The following is a 17,333-nucleotide window of genomic DNA, read 5'->3' on the forward strand; positions in this document are numbered from 1 at the left end:
AGATGTTGCAACAGGCACAAGTGTGAGGACTAGTTGTAAATCTTTTCAGTGCAACTTCATTGTAACTTCAAACAGTTGTTAAATTGTTGTAAGTCAAAGAGCATCTGTAATAGTCTTCAGATAATGAATTGAGGATTCCAGTTGAATCTCTTACTGGTAAACACAGTTTGAAATATGGAACCAATTACTTAAAGATGGGGTAATTTCCTCTTGTTAAGATGTGTCCAGCCATCTGTCAGGGATGCTTTAATTTTGATTTATACACTGAACAGATGGCTGAAATTGATGATGTAAATGGCCCATTCCAGTCTGATTCTTTGAGCTGGAAGACGTGTTTAAAATTGAGGTAAAGACTTCGAAATCCCAGTGGTTTCAGACATGGCTTTTGCCATCTTTTCTTCTGGCTTTTTGATTATAGCTGATTTATTAAAGAAGTTGGTGCCTCAATTTTTGGCTTCTAAAATGAAGCCCAAATATATCAGCAAACCAGCTAATGGCTAATGTTAAGTGTATAGATTAAAATCACAATCTATAGGTATTTTTCTTCAATTCTCCAAACACTTGCAGTCAAACCTAACTATTCTGTATTCTGTGTTTTTGGACACTATAGCAATCTCCCCTCCCTTTAAAGGATAATACACATTTGGGATGATTTGCTATTTCAGGAGAATGTCAGAGAAGTTATTAGATGTTCTCCAAATTCTTTTGTGATGAAGTGAGTTTGGTCTATCATTTCTAAACATCAGAGCATGGTATTTATCACATAATGAAATAAAACCCATTTCAAGCTGCACTCAAGGGCAGAGATACAGAATATACAGTATAATAAGCTCAAGGTAAAGCTAATAGATACTTTGGAAAGTGTTGGTTAGGCAAGATGTGGTCAAATGCTTTAATGGAAGCCAGATGTTCATTGATCCTAAACTCCAAGCCCAAATGACCATGGAGACCAGTGCCATGAAGATAACTTCTCTGACATTGTAGTTGAAAACACAGAAAGCAGGATATGGCCATGCTATAAACACTTTATTTTCTTGAGGACATCCTTTTTTTTATTTATTTATTTGTCACAACAGTATATATATGCATAAGCATGAAATAACTATACGATATATAAGCATAAGTATGTAATAACTATACGAATCGGATACAATTAAAGGGAACAATAGGACAGGAACGGTAGGCACGCTTGTGCTCTTATGCGCCCCATTTTACACCAGAAATGAGTGCGACTGGTTCTCAGATCAGTTTTATCTTTCAGATGAATGAAAATATGCTGTAGTGCCAAATAGAAATGCCAGTCGAAGACTGACATTTTTTTAAAGCTATGTTGTACAGGACCCTTCCTTCCTTTCTCATTTCCTAGTTGAATTATTGTAGAACGCACCCAAAGGTATCCGGGCACCTAAATGCAGCTGTTTTTATGTTTTTTGAACAACCTACAACTGTTAGATTTCTTCTAAAGCAGTTTCTTATCCTGTGTTGCAATGTTCTAATTTAAAATACTAATTTCCCGGTTAAATGAAATGCACACATAGACTTTAAAATTCCTGTTCTAGCCATTATCCTTATTTCCAGGCTGGAGTGACCCTTAGTATTTATCTTCCAGGCTTGTACTGAAGTTTTTCCCCTTTATTTTTTGTGGAAAGAGTAGATATTCAGCGCTTCTGAATTCAGTCCGTGTTGGGGTTCTGAAGCAGAAGTCTCCAACCTTTGCAACTTTAAGACTTGTGGACTTCAACTCACGACTTGTGGACTTCAACTGACTTGAAGTCCACAAGTCTTAAAGTTGCAAAGGTTGGAGTCCCCTATTCTAAAGCAGGGGTCTCCAACCTTGGTCCCTTTAAGACCTGTGGACTTCAACTCCCAGAGTTCCTCAGCCAGCTGACTGAGGCTGAGGGACTCTGGGAATTGAAGTCCACAAGTCTTAAAGTGACTAAGGTTGGAGACCCCTGTTCTAAAAGGTTATAAAGTTATGCTATTTCCTCTGTATTTTTTTTATTTCATTTTGTCACAACAGTATATACACTGTTTAACGCGAAGAACCCACATGCGAATCCAATACGCAGCACAGCATCAAATGTATTAAGCGCATGCGTCGTTGAGAGCGAGGGCCCCCGGACACGCCCCCTCCCCGGACACACACACACACACGCCCGCCAAAAAAAAAAAGTCACCCGGAAACATCACTTCCAAGGCGTTGTCGCTCTACAATCGTGAGTCTATGGAAGGAGAAAAGACCGGGCCGCGCCTCTACGTCACTTCCCGTCGGCGTTTCTCAGTCCCCGCCTGGTATCCGCCTCGGGATTCGGCGCGCTTTTCCCCTTCGCGCGCTGCCCTCCCGGGTTTCTGCGAGCGATGCGGGCTCGATCGGCGCGAAGGAGCGGCTGACCGCTGGCTTTGACCGGGGAGAGTTTCTTTTTCCTCCGGGTCAGCGCTTGAAGCGGGTGTGGGGAGGGGAGGAGGATGTGAATTTGTATGGCAGGCGGGAATTCGGCAGGCGAAGCCCTGAGGTGAGGGAGGAGAAGGTGGGCTAAGGCGCTCCGCCGGCGATCGGGAGCCTCGGAGGGAAGAGCTGAGCCCGGCAGGCAGAAGCCTATCAAGGGAAGCCTTGGGAATTGGGCTTGGTGTGGTAGGTTGGCACGGTTTCTGCCTATTCTTGTTGCTGCTGTTATTATTCTTTTTATGCATTAACCACCCAATTCCAATGGACTCTTGTTCCATCCTCCTTGCAAAGTACTGGCATGCAGGCAGCAGAAGAGAGCTGGCATTTCTAATTGTTGCATAATGCAATATGAAACGACGTCCCCACAAGCAGTAGCTTTTACATTACCAACCTAAAATCCTGATATTTAAAGGGGCTCTTGAGTCAGCCCCAGCTCAGGACAGGAGTCAACGTGATAAATGGCTGCCAAAATTAACATCAGACCGACAGGCAAGTAAACAGCAACCCAATCAAGGAACTGCCTCATAAGCTAACTACTGTAAACAGCCCAAAGGACCCCCAAGACCACCCACACTGACAGGGCAAGCCACTAGAATAGAAACGGAGAACAAACCCCACTTCCTACTAGCACTGAAGATGCCCCAAGGTGATTTTTCAAGAGGCAACTGGACTTCCTTGTTTTTCTTTGAAGACGTCTCTCTTCTTCAGCTTCTTGGATGAGAAGCGAAATGTCTTCAAAGAAAAACAAAAGTCCAGTTGCCTCCTGAAAAAGCACCTTTGGGACAATCATGACCTGGATGACTGAGAATCTCTACGGACTTTTAGCGCTGGTGTTACCTAGTTCGGGTAATGAAACGTCTGCAAGAAAACAACCAACTCGGAAAGCAATGACTCTTCAAGACCTTTTCCACCTAACTGTTGTTTATTGAGATGGGTGATTATAGAAATCAATCAACAAATAAACATTCTTGAAGGTTTAATTTCTTGTGAGTTTCAGCTGCTTTTTGAGATACAAAAAATGGCAGCTGGTGAAGTAAGCTGCATCTCATGAAAGTGTATGCTTCTTAAGAAAAACATGTCAGAAAAGATGCTAGCAGATTCCTGAGCACTTCCCTGGGCACTCATCTAATGTTTTTGTCTCCAACAGAAATCTACGAAGCTGCTTAATTCTGCAACACAATGTTCTCAGAGCAGGGTATCCAGTCTGCACAGGGCCTCTTGACATCCCCGTCTGCAGTGGCTTCCACCTTTGCCCGTGTGCCCATCTCAACATATACCAACTGCTCCCAGAATTTCAGGCTTGGGGAGCGATCTTTCAATCGGCAATATGCTCATATCTATGCTACACGCCTTATCCAGATGAGACCGTTATTGGTGGACAGAGCTCGGCGTAAATGGGGTGAGCTTATCCTAATGAAGTCTTATTTTGTGGACACTTTAGGACTTTGAGGATGTACGTAGTATCACAGTATTTTTTTAAATCTTGATATGTGCTTTTATAATATGCTGGTTTGGAACATCTATTGAACATACTTTCCCCCCAAAAAAATAATAAATAAAAACTTATATGGTGAGCCCAGAAACTAGACAGATGTTAGACTTTCAGCAGGTTGACTAGAAGTAACCCTTCTAATTAATTCCACATCATAGGCTCTTAACATTTTTTTCACATTTAATCCATTGTCTTCTTTTCCTAAAGGGAGCAACATTACAGTGAAAAAGCTATGCGAGATACAGGTCTCAGAGAAGTGTTGTGTGGTGGGAACACTCTTCAAGTGTATGCAGCTTCAGCCTTCCATCTTACGGGAAATCAGTGAAGAGGTACGAGAAAAGAACTTTACAGGTTTCGTTCAAGAAGCATGGGAGACATCAAAGGCAGACTGAGGGATCTGCATCTAAAGAACCTGCAACTGAGTTTCAGACCCTTTCAAGTTTTGCAATGACCTTGCTGGACTCATAGTCCTAGTGCTTTGTATAATGCTGGGGTTATCAAAAAAAATTGGAAAGTGGAAAAAAGACATTCCTTGAACAAACTCCTCTTGCATAATAATTGCTCAGGATTTATGAGCAAGAAGATAAATGTTCTGTCTGTAAAACAGACTTATTATTTTAAAAACTGCTCTCTTGCACAATTGGATTAACATTTAGCTTATTTTGGAAGGACAGTTGATGAGTAATATTAATCTTGTCCCAGTAAGACATTCAATAGCGTGCTATTGATGGCAAACGTGTTGGAAATTTACCACCAGAGATTGGCTGTAAAAGCTATTGACCAAATTAATAACATCATTATAGGATACTTTTTGATTTGTTTGTTTGTTTAATAAAACCTGATTGCTGTGTTCCTGAGTGCCAACAAACATAAAATAGCAACCTCTTAGGAATTACTATTAATTCATTAATCAGGACAGACTGGGAAATGAGTGCTATTTATTATATGATTATTTTGCCTTATGGATCTATTTTTTTTGTGTGTGTGGTTGAGTCATTGCTGTGTTGGCAATGACTGAGCATATCATAAATCCACAAGGCTCTTTTGATGATTTCAAAAGTATTATTTCAGAATGTTAAGAATCCTCAGTGATAAAAATGTGGGATGATTCAGCCATTTCCAATTGTCTGTCAGTGCATAGGATTTTGGAGAAGAATTGTGGGACCAGGGGGTAAGTTGTTTTTGCCAGCAATTGCTAAGTTCTCCCTGTGGAGGAAAAGGTTTCTTCCAGGGCTTCTTGAGTTAAATGCATAGTCTTTCCTGTTTATTGAACATGTGTTTCTAGATATAGCATGTTTCAATCTTCCCTTTAACTCTGCAGTTACTTAGTTATCTATTTATGGACTGCAGTAATTTTTTCTTAAAATGTTGCCAACATAAAACAGAACTTTGTTTGCTGTAAACCACTAGTGACTGATTGAGAAGCCTCTGCTCTGCTTACCATGGGGGAGCAATAGAATATGAGATAGTTCCTAAAAATACTATTATCAGGCCTTTCTGAAGGTAGTACAGTAATCCTCGACTTACAACCACAATTAAGTCCAAAATTGTTGTTGCTAAGTGAGACATTTGTTAAATGGATTTTGTTCCATTTTATGACCTTTCTTGCCACAGTTGTTCAAGTGAATCACTGCACTTGTTCAATTAGTAACATGGTTGTTAAGTGAATCTGGTTTTCCCATTATCACAAAAGGTCACAAAAAGCGATCACATGACCCTCGGACATTGCGACTGTCAAATACTGGAAATTTTAAAGAAAATGTTGGATAACCATCTGTCTGAGATGGTGTAGGGTTTCCTGCCTGGGAAGGGGGTTAGACTAGAAGACCTCCAAGGTCCCTTCCAACTCTGTTGTTGCTATTGTTATTGTTAAATAGAACCCAAATATAAATCATGTGACCATGGGGATGCTGCAGCGGTCAAAAGTATGAAAAACAGTTCAGAAGTCGCTTTTTCCAGTGTTGTAACTTCGAATGGTCACTATATAAACTGTCGAGGACTACCTGTAGAATAAGAGGGTATTAAAAATGTATCTTACAAACCATAGCATTGCTAAAACTCATCAATTTGAAAACTAAAAAAAAATCATTGATGGCCATAGGATAATTCACTGCTTAAGCAGCTTTCTAGAACAGGTCTTGGCACTCCCTAAATGTAAAACTACGAGAGATGAGAATGTTGTATCCAAGAGGTGTCAAACTTGAGGCGTCCTGTGATATATCGCGACTTTTCCCCCTTCACTAAAACAGGTGGGCGTGGCCAGCACGTGATGCATCCGGCCCAAGGCCACAAGTTTGACACCTCTGTCGTATCCCATCCAAGTATTTTGTTCCTAGACTTTTAGACACCTGTGTTAAAGTTTCAGATCTTATCTAGTGGCCATCTGAGGCCCTAGGAGCCAAATGTTCAGCTTCTATAATGCAGCAGCTGCAGACATTTAACCAGAGGAAGCTGATTTCAATGTTCTCAGAAAAACTTGATGAGCAACTGAATCCGTAGATTGGTGCCCTCTTTGTATCAGCCAGTCTCCCTTCCTTATCTGATAGTTTTGGATTCTTGCATTTAAGAAAAATTGAACAGAAGACTGACTGTATTCTAGAATTGCGGACATTCTTTTGACTGCACCCCACTACTTCATTTGGAAATACACCCCTTATCTAATGGGGGAGAAAGTTAAGGGTGAGATGGAGGGATGGAGACCATTGGGGGGAGGCATAGAAGAGACTGGAAGAAACTTCATCAGTTTGCACTATGCTAAATTGTTCATGTTCACCGTAGCAATCTTTTTGTGAGTCTGTGTCACACCCCAGAATGAAAAAATGCACCAAAGGAGGTCCTTAGGCCAAGAAAGGATTTAAAGTTAAGCAGCTTACATTTGTGCTTTAGCTCCTGCCAAGTGTATCAGAGACTTAGCATCAAAGCTGGAGTGCATTTGCTTCTTCCTCATGGCAAGATTTTGTTCATCTTCACAGCACAACCTGCCTCCCCATCCTCCCCGCCTCAAATACATTCACGAGTCAGATGAACTGATCCTGGAGGATGAGCTGCAGCGGATCAAACTTGAGGGAGAGATACCCATCAACAAGCTGGTGACAGGTGGGCCAATGACCCTGTTTTGAGCTTCTTGTACTTGGCATCTTTGGAATGTCTGGCTCTTGTGGAGGCAAACTTTCTATTCAATTGCTCATGTCTTCCCCTTTCTGCCATTTCAGGGACCATCCTTGCTGTCTATGGTTCAGAGAAGGACGATGGCAGATTCTTTGTGGAAGATCACTGCTTTGCAGATATGCCAACCCAGCTGCCTATGATGGGACCCAGCACAGACAAGTGAGGCCTCCTATAACCTTGTCCTATGACGACCTCTGCTGAAGCAGTCCAGGGCTCTCTGTTACTCAGAATACAGGTAGTCCTCAACTTACGACCACAATTGAGCCCAATCTTTCTGTTGTTCGGTGAGACATTTGTTAAGGGAGTTTTGCCCCATTTTACGACCTTTCTTGCCACAGTTGGTAAATGAATCACTAAAATTGATATAATTTATAACCTGGTTGTTAAGGGCCGGTTTAGCTCTGCCTGGTAAGGCCTGTTATTAAGAACACAAAGCCTGCAATTACTGCAGGTTCGAGCCCGGCCCAAGGTTGACTCAGCCTTCCATCCTTTATAAGGTAGGTAAAATGAGGACCCAGATTGTTGGGGGGGCAATAAGTTGACTTTGTAAATATATACAAATAGAATGAGACTATTGCCCTATACATTGTAAGCCGCCCTGAGTCTTCGGAGAAGGGCGGGGTATAAATGTAAACAACAAAAAAAAAAAAAAGTGAATCTGGCTTCCCCATTGACTTTGAGAATCAAAAGATTGCAAAAGGGGATCACATGGCCTTGCAACGGTCACAAGTGTGAACCAGTTGCGAAGCATCCGGATTTTGATCTCACAATCATGGGGATGCTAGAAAGGTTGTAACTGAAAAATGGTCATTAGTCACTTTTTTCAGTGGCGTTGTAACTTTGAATGGCCACTAAATGAACTGTTGTAAGTCAAGGACTACCTGTAGTCTTTCCACTGATTGCCAGCCTAGAACTGGAATGAGGAACAGGCTCCCAAGTTTGTTCTCGCAAGTGGCCATCTTCAGAGATACGGTTCCTCAGAGATCTCCCCTTAATGGTGGATCAATCAATAATTACTTAACAATTTATTTATACCTGTGTAGGCCACGATACGAGTTCCCCACCTTCCTTTGGTGGTATGGACCTTGGAGTACCAATGATGGCATTACTGAAATGTAGAAGCAAACTGACAAAACATCAGGCACCCTTTTTGGCAAAGAAAGTAAAATAGGTGCATGAAACCTTGACCGAGCTTAATGCACATATTGTCCTTTTTCTTAAAAAAAAACACCAACCCCTTCCTCAGGATAAATGGACCTAAAATTGCTCTCCATCCACTGGTACCATCATGGACCATGGACCTCTCCATCCACTGGTACCTTTACCCTGCTGGCTGCTCATTTACATGTACACTGTATACATGTACATTTTACATGTAAATTACATGTACACTTTATATGTACACTGAGAGCATATGCACCAAGACAAATTCCTTGTGTGTCCAATCACACTTGGCCAATAAAAATTCTATTCTGTTCTATTCTGTTCTATTCTATTCTATTCTACATGGACCTGAGAAAAGGCCATCCTGCTTCCCTTCTTTCCTCTAGAAGCCCCGACAGAAACCATTTCCCGAATACAAAAGCCGCTCTGTTCTCTGACCCCCATAGCTTGTCTTTCACCTTGCAGGTTCGTCTTGCTGGTGTCAGGCCTGGGCCTTGGCGGCAAGAGTGGAGACAGTCTCCTGGGCATGCAGCTTCTGGTGGACATGGTGACAGGACAGCTGGGTGCAGAGGGGGAGCAATCCAGCGCGGCCTTAATTTCTCGGGTTATTCTGGCAGGCAACTTGCTTAGCCAGAATACCCAGAGCAGAGACAGCATGAACAAGGTGAAGAAGGTGTCAGAAATGTCCTGTGAGCCCACACTGTTAGCTTATACGTTGCATTTATGTTGTGTCTTTCTTTCACTCTCCATTCCAAAGGAGATGGATTTATTTATTAGGTTTATTTTTATCACACCATTATTGTAGTGTGAACAAGATGGTGAATATTGTTAATACTCCCTCCTATTTTCCTCACAACAACCATCCTGTGTGGTAAGTTGGGCTGAGAGTGATTGGCCCAAAAACCACTCAGCTTTCATGGCTAAGGCGGGACTAGAACTCACAATCTCCTGGTGATTGGCCCACCAAGCTGGCTTTCATGCCTAAGGAGGAACTAGAACTCACCGTGTCCTGGTGATTGGACCAAAGTCACCCAGCTGGCTTTCATGCCTAAAGAGGGATTGGAACTCAATCTGGTTTCTAGCCTGGTGTCTTCACCACTAGACCAAACTAGCTAAGATGTCTAATTCTGTTCCTTCAGATGGAAGATCACAGCAAATTCGTTGATGATCTTAATATATGTGGGGCTTAACAGACATAAATTGATGTGCCTTCTGAGGTATGGTTTCCCAATTTTGTAGTTATGATCCTTTTATGCTTGCAAGATACGTTTAAACAGCAGTCAACCAATCCCTGTGAAAATTTCTCAAGAAAATTATTATGGAATCTTAAAGCAAATTGATGGCTTTAGGGTTTTTTTGAGCCAGGATTCCAATTTGTCATTAAATCTCTCTTTTTTATGCTTCTACCAATTCAACAACATTTTGGTTTATCTCCTACTTTGAGTTGGGAAGTTTTGAGGCTCTCTACCTATCCACTCCAGACTGCTATCATTCCATGCTTCATTCCATCTTTTGAATTTTGATGTAAACCTACATCTTGAACATCAGTACAACCCTATTCCTTGTCTTTTAAAAAGAGATTTAACGAAGGGGATATTTCTGCCTTATGAAGGCAGGCAGGAGGGGGAAAGAGTCCTTAACTATTATCCTTTAGCTTCTCTTGTATTCATTCAGTATTTCTTTCATATTTACTCTCAATTCATACTTCGCTCTTTTTTTGTACCTTGTCATGCAGGCAAAATACCTCACCAAGAAGACTCAAGCAGCCAGTGTGGAAGCTGTAAAAATGCTGGATGAAATTCTGCTGCAGCTCTGTGTAAGTTTTGTTGTCAAGAAAGGGTGAAGAAGCTGTTTTATTTTTCCCTCGGTCCAGGGTGAGAAGTGTTCCCTGGACACATGATGAACAGTTGCAGGAACTGGGCATGGCTAGTCTAGTGAAGAGAAGGACCAGGGGAGACATGATAGCAGTCTTCCAATATTTGATGGGCTGCCACAGAGAGGAAGGAGGTCAAGCTACTTTGCAAAGCACCTGAAGGCCAGACAAGGAATAATGGGTGGAAACTGAACAAGAGAGACCTAAGGGCTTGCCCACTCTCCCCTTACAGATGTCCATCCCTGTTGATGTGATGCCAGGCGAGTTTGATCCAACCAACTACACGTTGCCTCAGCAGCCCCTGCATCGCTGCATGTTTCCTCTTTCGAATGCGTACACCACTCTGCAGCTAGTCACCAATCCATACCAGGCAAACATTGATGGAGTCAGGTAAAAACCAGCATCTTTGTTCTGTACAGGTTGTCCTCAACATACAAGCACAATTGGGACCAGAATTTCTGTTGCTAAGCAAGGCGGTTCTTAAGAGAATCTTGCCTAATTTTATAATCTTATGCCAGTTGTGAAGCGAATCACTGCAGTTAAGTGAATCATGCGGTCGTTAAATGGATCCAGCTTCTCCCATTGACTGCTAGCCAGAAGTCAACCATTTTTTCAGCAGTATCTTAACTTTCAGCGGTCATTGAATGGTTGAACATTAAGTGAGGACTGCCTGTATGTTACTCTGAGTTACCCTGAAAATATGTAGGATAAAAATATAATGCATAAAAAATCCTTTCCTTGACATTCTACATGAGAATTCCTTCTTATTCAAATATAAAACACTTGCCATTTTTCTCTGTAGATTTATGGGAACTTCAGGCCAAAATGTAAGTGATATTTTCAAGTACAGCAGCATGTCTGATTATCTGGAAATTCTGGAATGGACCTTAAGGATTGGGCATCTCAGCCCCACAGCTCCAGACACTCTGGGTAATATAACTAAGAGATACATTTTATGGGTTTTCTTCCATCTTATTTTAAACTTTGCAGATGGGCTAAATCAACTCGTGGGTTGTTTGACCTGGGTTGTATTATGGGGGAATTAAAGTCTAGTTAGTAGCAAGACCTCTCAAATGTGCAGCTTGTGTATTTTTGGGTAAAGGAGGAGGGGATAATCGCCTGTAGTGCAAGATCAGTATCTGCTTCCTCCTCTTTGTGTTTATTTCTGTAATATATCTTAAATATATGATTATGATTAAATATCTGATTGCTCTATCATAAAAGAGTATCTAAAGCCAGTGAGAATGCTATGCAGAAGTATAAAACTCTGAGGTTGCAAATGGAGAATTCAATACCTACATTTTCAACAATATCTCCTAGGGATGTACAGTAGACCATTGTCTGTAGGTAGAGTATCCTCTGCACTTTGTCAGGTGCTTTATCCTGTGGAGCAGGTGTTAGATCCCTGCCCAGAACGGAAGCCTGTGTATTCCAATAGAACTGTGGGGGAGAGCACACAGGAAAGGAAGGCTGGATGTCTGCTGTGGCAGGAAAGTTAGATCCCTTGAGTGGGTGTGGAAGGAAGGAAAACACAGGGAAGATTGGGAAGAGGTCCAGTGGGCTGAGTGCGTTTATGCTGCATTTGAATTCAACATGAAGGGAGGTAGGAAGGTGCCAGAAAAATCACTGGGCAGAAACGCCACGGAGAGAAGGAGCAGCTGCAGAGTGAGGCGCTCCATCTGAACCCTACGTATCCTTTCAAACTCCCAGGGGGTTTGACCCAAACTCAAATCAGCCTAAATGATCTGTGCTTTTATGGCAAGGTCACAGCCTGCCTGGAACTATCGATCTTCTGAAGCATGTCGTGTTGGTTCCATGCAAGGAGCTGATCACATATTTTGCCTTAAGGCTGCCTGCTGACGGGCCATTTATTTAAAATCCCTGATCTGCCTTGTCTTTCAGGCTGCTATCCATTTTACAAGACAGACCCCTTCATCTTCAGCGACTGCCCTCATATCTATTTCTGTGGCAACGCGCCCTCCTTCAAATCCAAGGAAGTCAAAGGTAAGCCAGTACTGGCAGCTGCGTCCTCTGCAAAACAGGCTTGCCGTTTTCCTGGCTGAGACTTGGTGGCTTTTTTCCTAAGGGCGTAAGCAATAAATTGGAAGCCAGTGTCCTGCGAAAGACGAAGTTCCACCTCCAGATAGAAAAGAATAAAAGCAGGATGGGAAGCCCAGGATACATCTCTTGAGTTTCATTGTCTCAGCAAACAACTAGATTCTCACCTGGTGTGAAGACATGATTTAACCATGGTTGATTAAATGAACATATTTGCTGGATCGCCCAACTTGCTAAATCAGAGTTGGCAAAGATGTAGATTAGAGAACAAAGAACTTTCTTGTGGTTTTTCTTAAAAAAAAAAAACATTTTGAAAACTGCTTGTTTAGTTGCTTTTAAAATCAGTAACTGTTCATATAAATAATAGGATTGACACAGGATATAGATCTGCTCTTTGGTCCCACTCACCCACCTGTAAAGTAGATTGCCCCATGATGGAGTTTGCTGACTTTTATGGAGTTTGTTGCAGAAAGAAGCCTGAACCATGCAAAAAAAAGGGGGGTAGAGGGTGGCAGACATTGCCAAAACATAAAATGTTCTCAATATACTATAAAAATTTCTCACGGCTCCTCTGTGCAGCGGTTTTGATGTAGCTTTTGCAGCTGTTGCCAGCATAACACAACTGGGTGAAAAAGCTCACCGTTGTGTAACCAGGATGCACTTGAGCCTATAATATTTTGCCCAAAAGTCTGGGGAGTGAGTTAAACTAGATTTTTGAAATGTTGCTTGAAATGTTTGCAAATAACATTCAGATGCAGGATTATATAAATTGCTGCTATTCAATGTAAATCTTAAATTTCTCCAATAAATTGGATAGTTCAATGTTTTTTGTAAGTACCGAGACCCTTTCTCAGCTGCACCAGTTCTGGTTTTACAAGTTGGCTTATTTTTATTAGAATTTTTGTTCTTAGCAGATCCCACAACAGCTACTTCATCCTAAAGCCCTGGAATCTGTATTATACTAAGAGCTTTGTCCATCCAGCCCACCACCACCTGTCCCAAGTGGTGCTTTTGTCTACTGAAAGTCAAATAAAAATTGCTGTAGGTCAGGGGTGTGAAACTCAAGATCTGGGGACTAGATCTGGGCCCGGGGGGGGGGTGTGCTTAGATCTGGCCCGCGGGACCACCCTGGAATCAGCGAAGGACTGGCCCGCAGTGCCTCTGCCACAGTGCACAGGTGCTCCCGACATGAGTGACGTTGAACTGGTCATGCCCCCCCCCGCCCTCCCCAAGGTCAAACACAATCCTGATGTGGCCCTCAATGAAATCGAGTTTGACACCCCTGCTCTAGGTAGAAGAAAATGTCAATTCCCTGAATTGCAAGTTGTTTGCTAGAATCTTTTATGTCTTTACCATCCCCTAATCCTAATCCTTCCTGATGAGAGCAGGGCTTCAAACTTGGGAACTTCTCTGTACAAATCACACTCTCTGCCATGATGGTAGGGCAGGAACGGGCAACGTGACTACAGTTTGCAAACACGGGTGAATCTGGCATCTCTCTTGGTGCCTCTAAAAGTCAGTGGTGAGAGAGAGGCAAATGTTAATACAAACCCTGATAAAGATTAGGAAAACCTTCTTAAAAAACAACAGCAATCACGAATGTTTTTCCCAACTTGGGAAGAGGGGGACCCTTTCCTCATCCTTGCCTGTCCCTTCCAAAGTACTGATAGTTGTCTTCACTTGTCTTCCTTCCTCCTTTGCAGGGGAAGATGGCCAGAAAGTTTTGCTGGTGACACTTCCTGATTTCAGCTCAACACAGACTGCTTGCTTGATCAATTTGTGCGATCTCGCTTGTCAGCCAGTTACTTTTTCGGCCTTTGGTGATGACGAAGAAGAAGAAGAAGAGACAGTAATGGAGACTGGTGACTGAGAGACATGGGCTTAGTTCTCCTTCTTTCTGGAACCTGGGAGTCATCCCTGTTCCTGCTTTTTACTGTAGAGTTTGACCTTTGATTCAGATAGATAGGAATACAATAAAATATTCCAGTTCCTTCACGTGTGTTTGATCTTCATGACCAAGAACAAAGGGAATTTCTTGTATAATTCATTTTATTCAATGAATACAACTGTTGGAAAACCGAAAAGGCTCAAGGTGACCCTGGACTGCCTCCTGGGCAGCAGCTGCTTCAAAGTCATCCATGGATTTAGCAAATCTCAATCTTCCTTCTTGACTGTTGCAATCAAGGCAACAGCTTTCCTTGATGTTGGGAGGACCACAACAAAGTGATACTGATTTTGTACCTGGGAAGCAATTAGGCTGTACCAGCTCCTCACTTTGGAAAATACCCAGAATCCTGTGGGAATTCAAGCCGGATCAAGTGAACAAAACTGAAAGAAAGCCATTTATGCCTTGGAAACTTAAGCTGGTTGGCATTTTGAGAAGTCAAAAATAGATCTTTTTTTTTTTTTCAAATCAATTTTCAACAATTTTTGCTCTGGTTCTAGTTATGACTCTTACTCTATGCTTTAAGAATTATTTCACTTCTTAAATAGAAGTGGAAAGAAATCTGAATTTTTCATGTAGCAGATCCCTTTTGTAAAAGTATTAAAACTGCAAATTAACAGTCATGGGGACACTGATAAAACTGTTGGGTTGTGCCCCAAATATTTGTCAGTGCTTGATGGGCTCCATTATTTCAGTGGATTTACACAGGGAAGCAATAGCTGTGTCCCTCTAGATAAAGGCCTAGTCTGCTTCTCTTTTCCCCATTGCAAGAATCTTAACACTGTACTATAAAGCAGCAGCCCCCATAGACTGAAATGGAGCACCATGGAGAAAGATTTTTCCATGGACCGGTGGGGATGTGGTTTTGCATGCTGCCTGCATCCCATGGATGGGGCTTCGCTGCTTTGCACTGCCCAGTTGCTGGCATGCTGCAGACCAGTGCCTGTCCCATGGACCAGGGGTTGGGGACCCATGCTGTAAAGAACATTATAAAGTAGAATGGAGTAAAAAAAAAAAAGATTAACCTACCAGAATTTTAAAGATTCAGCCAGGTTATGTTCTTAGCTTAGTCCCTATTCTATAGCCAGCCTGAGATGTACCATGTGTTCACCTCAACTTTCCATTTAGCAGGGATTTAGTATTCTAACCCTATAAAGAAAGCTGAGCCTTTATAGCCAAAGAAGAAAGAAAGTTGTTCGGTGTGTGTGTGTTTGAAAAATAAATGATGCAAATGTGACGGCTCTTAGAGCCTGCTTAAAGCAAGGGGCTCCTGGTGGGTCCTAAAACTAGGAGAACATGCCTCCACATGCTACAGTGAATAGATACCACTACCTGCTGCAGAAGAGGCGGAGTAGGCTTTAGGAATGTCTTTAGAGCGTTCCTGGCCTGCAGTCCTCACAAACTTGACAGGCTGATCCTAATCGCCAAAGTTCACTGTGTACGTCTCTGCTGTGGTCATGGGAAAGGCAGTGCCAGTCATCTCCGCCTCGGTTACTTCCTCTGTTACTGTCTCCCATTCTGTCACCGTCTCAGTGTAGACGTCAGCATCCCAAGAAGTGGCTGATTCTGCTATGGGAGGCTCTTGGCTCCACGGTGGGAGCGTGGTGCTGCTGAACCAGAAGGAAAATGCAGAACTTGGGGGAACGGTGGTGGGAATGCTTGTGCTGGCTTTCTGCAGCCGTTCGAGCATCTTCTGGCGCAGGCGAGCTCTTTGGCGCATCCTCATCCTCCAGCGCATGCGCTCCTTAGGTGTCATGGGTCGTCCCAGCATGGGCCTCCCAAGAGGGTGGTTGCCGTTCATGGCTATGATCTCTCGGATGCGTTTCCAGTTGGACCGTGACAAGATGAAGTTGCACTGGGTGGCTCCGATGTCATAAAAGACGCTGCAGGTTTTGACACTCGGATTGTATCCTTCGGCCTTGGCTATAACACGGTATTCGCCAGGATTCAGGATGCGCCAGTAATCTCCACTTGCTGGAACATAAGAGAGCAATATCTGATGAGCCATGATGGCACAGTGGTTAGAATGCAGTATCACAGGCTAATTCTGCCCATTGCGAGCAGTTTGAGTCTCACCAACCCAAAATTGACTCAGCTTTCCATCCTTCCGAGGTCAGTAAAATGAGGACCCAGAGTGTTGGGGGCAATAGGCTGACTCTGTAAAATGCTTAGGGTTGTAAAGCATTGAAGTGGCATATAAATCTAAGTGCTATTGCTATGATGTTGAAACTGATAGCAGATAAGGAAATGTGTTCCAGTATTTGAAGGGCTGCCACAAAGAAGCGGGAGGTCAACCTATTTTCCAAAGCACCAGAAGATAAGAAACCATGGAAACTAAAGGAGAGAAGCAAGCTACAACTAAGGAACATTTCCTAACACTGAAAACAATTAATCAATGGTACAGTTTTCTCCATCACTGGAGGCTTTTTGTCTGAAATGGTATAGGTCTCCTGCTTGAGCATGGGGTTGAACTAGAAGACCTCCGAGGTCCCTTCCCACTCTGTTCTTTGTGTGTGTGAAAAAAGGCACATGCTTTGCAAGCAAAAAGATCAAGGAGATGCGTGTGCTAAGGCTCAACGAAAGGACTTGTATATTTGTCTTCACTATTCTAGGCATACCTGTTTGCACATCATGATTGATTCCCATCACAGAAATGGATGCATTTGCAATGGGATCGCCTTGCTGATCTGTCACTGTGCCCTTAATACCACGATGTACCTGTAAGACAAAGTCTTTAGGGTAAGAGAATTATATTTTTTATTTTAAATAGTTTAGATGTTGCCTTTCCTGTGGTCATCCACCTCGGACCTCCAGGACACACCTCTGAAAAGTCCATTAAGCTATTATAAAAAGTCAAGTGCTTGCTAAGAATTCTGATGGTTCATAGGATACTTGGCACGTATTCCAAGTTAGTGCACTAGACATATTTTGCATTGTATGCAACCAGAAAACAACTTGTTCTGGTAATCGCTATTCACCAAAATGCTTGAGGGTGCTCAGAGCAAGAACAGTAAAGGAACTAACACTGTCCAACCATCCAATATTTCTACTGTCCTTAAGTAGCAGACAATAGAAGAACTAAGCGAGCTTTCAATGCTCCAGTGAGGTACACAGAAACAATGTAGTTGAGCAGATTAGGCACTGATCTTGAACTAGAGATTTAAATCCCCATCCAGCCAGTTTATTA

General features: G+C 42.6%; 2 protein-coding genes across 5 annotated transcripts in view; one reads left to right on the forward strand and one right to left on the reverse strand.

Moving 5' to 3' along the window:
• Positions 1-2,224: 2,224 nt before the first annotated feature.
• On the forward strand, positions 2,225-14,196 carry POLD2 (DNA polymerase delta 2, accessory subunit). Of its 3 annotated transcripts, none has more exons than XM_058194181.1 (11): positions 2,225-2,636; positions 3,594-3,845; positions 4,146-4,267; positions 6,911-7,034; positions 7,151-7,265; positions 8,736-8,934; positions 10,006-10,086; positions 10,376-10,533; positions 10,946-11,073; positions 12,046-12,147; positions 13,905-14,196. In XM_058194181.1, exons 2-11 carry the CDS (start codon positions 3,626-3,628, stop codon positions 14,069-14,071), a joined length of 1,416 nt encoding a protein of 471 aa, XP_058050164.1. In that variant the 5' UTR covers positions 2,225-2,636; positions 3,594-3,625; the 3' UTR covers positions 14,072-14,196. The 3 variants fall into 3 exon arrangements, with proteins under 3 accessions (XP_058050164.1, XP_058050163.1, XP_058050162.1); XM_058194180.1 differs by having other exon boundaries at positions 2,225-2,430; XM_058194179.1 differs by having other exon boundaries at positions 2,229-2,632.
• Positions 14,197-14,232: 36 nt separating this feature from the next.
• Positions 14,233-17,333, reverse strand: part of AEBP1 (AE binding protein 1) — a 34,349-nt gene continuing 31,248 nt past the window's right edge. For both annotated transcript variants that reach the window (XM_058194178.1, XM_058194177.1), the window contains exons 21-22: positions 16,765-16,864; positions 14,233-16,120 (exon numbers count right to left, since the gene is read on the reverse strand). In XM_058194178.1, the coding sequence (XP_058050161.1) occupies positions 15,564-16,120; positions 16,765-16,864 (657 nt within the window). In that variant the 3' untranslated portion in view covers positions 14,233-15,563. The remainder of the gene's footprint in view (positions 16,121-16,764; positions 16,865-17,333) is intronic.

This window comes from Ahaetulla prasina, chromosome 9 (genome assembly GCF_028640845.1).
Source record: "Ahaetulla prasina isolate Xishuangbanna chromosome 9, ASM2864084v1, whole genome shotgun sequence".
Classification (NCBI taxonomy): Eukaryota; Metazoa; Chordata; class Lepidosauria; order Squamata; family Colubridae; genus Ahaetulla; species Ahaetulla prasina.

What these genes read in the sequence shown, in the direction of transcription:
- POLD2 (XM_058194181.1), top strand. Translation starts at nt 3,626, where the DNA reads ATGTTCTCAGAGCAGGGTATCCAGTCTGCACAGGGCCTCTTGACATCC. An exon ending in ATGGGACCCAGCACAGACAA is followed by an intron (nt 7,266 to 8,735) that starts GTGAGGCCTCCT and finishes TTCACCTTGCAG; the next exon opens with GTTCGTCTTGCTGGTGTCAG. An exon ending in CAAATCCAAGGAAGTCAAAG is followed by an intron (nt 12,148 to 13,904) that starts GTAAGCCAGTAC and finishes CCTCCTTTGCAG; the next exon opens with GGGAAGATGGCCAGAAAGTT.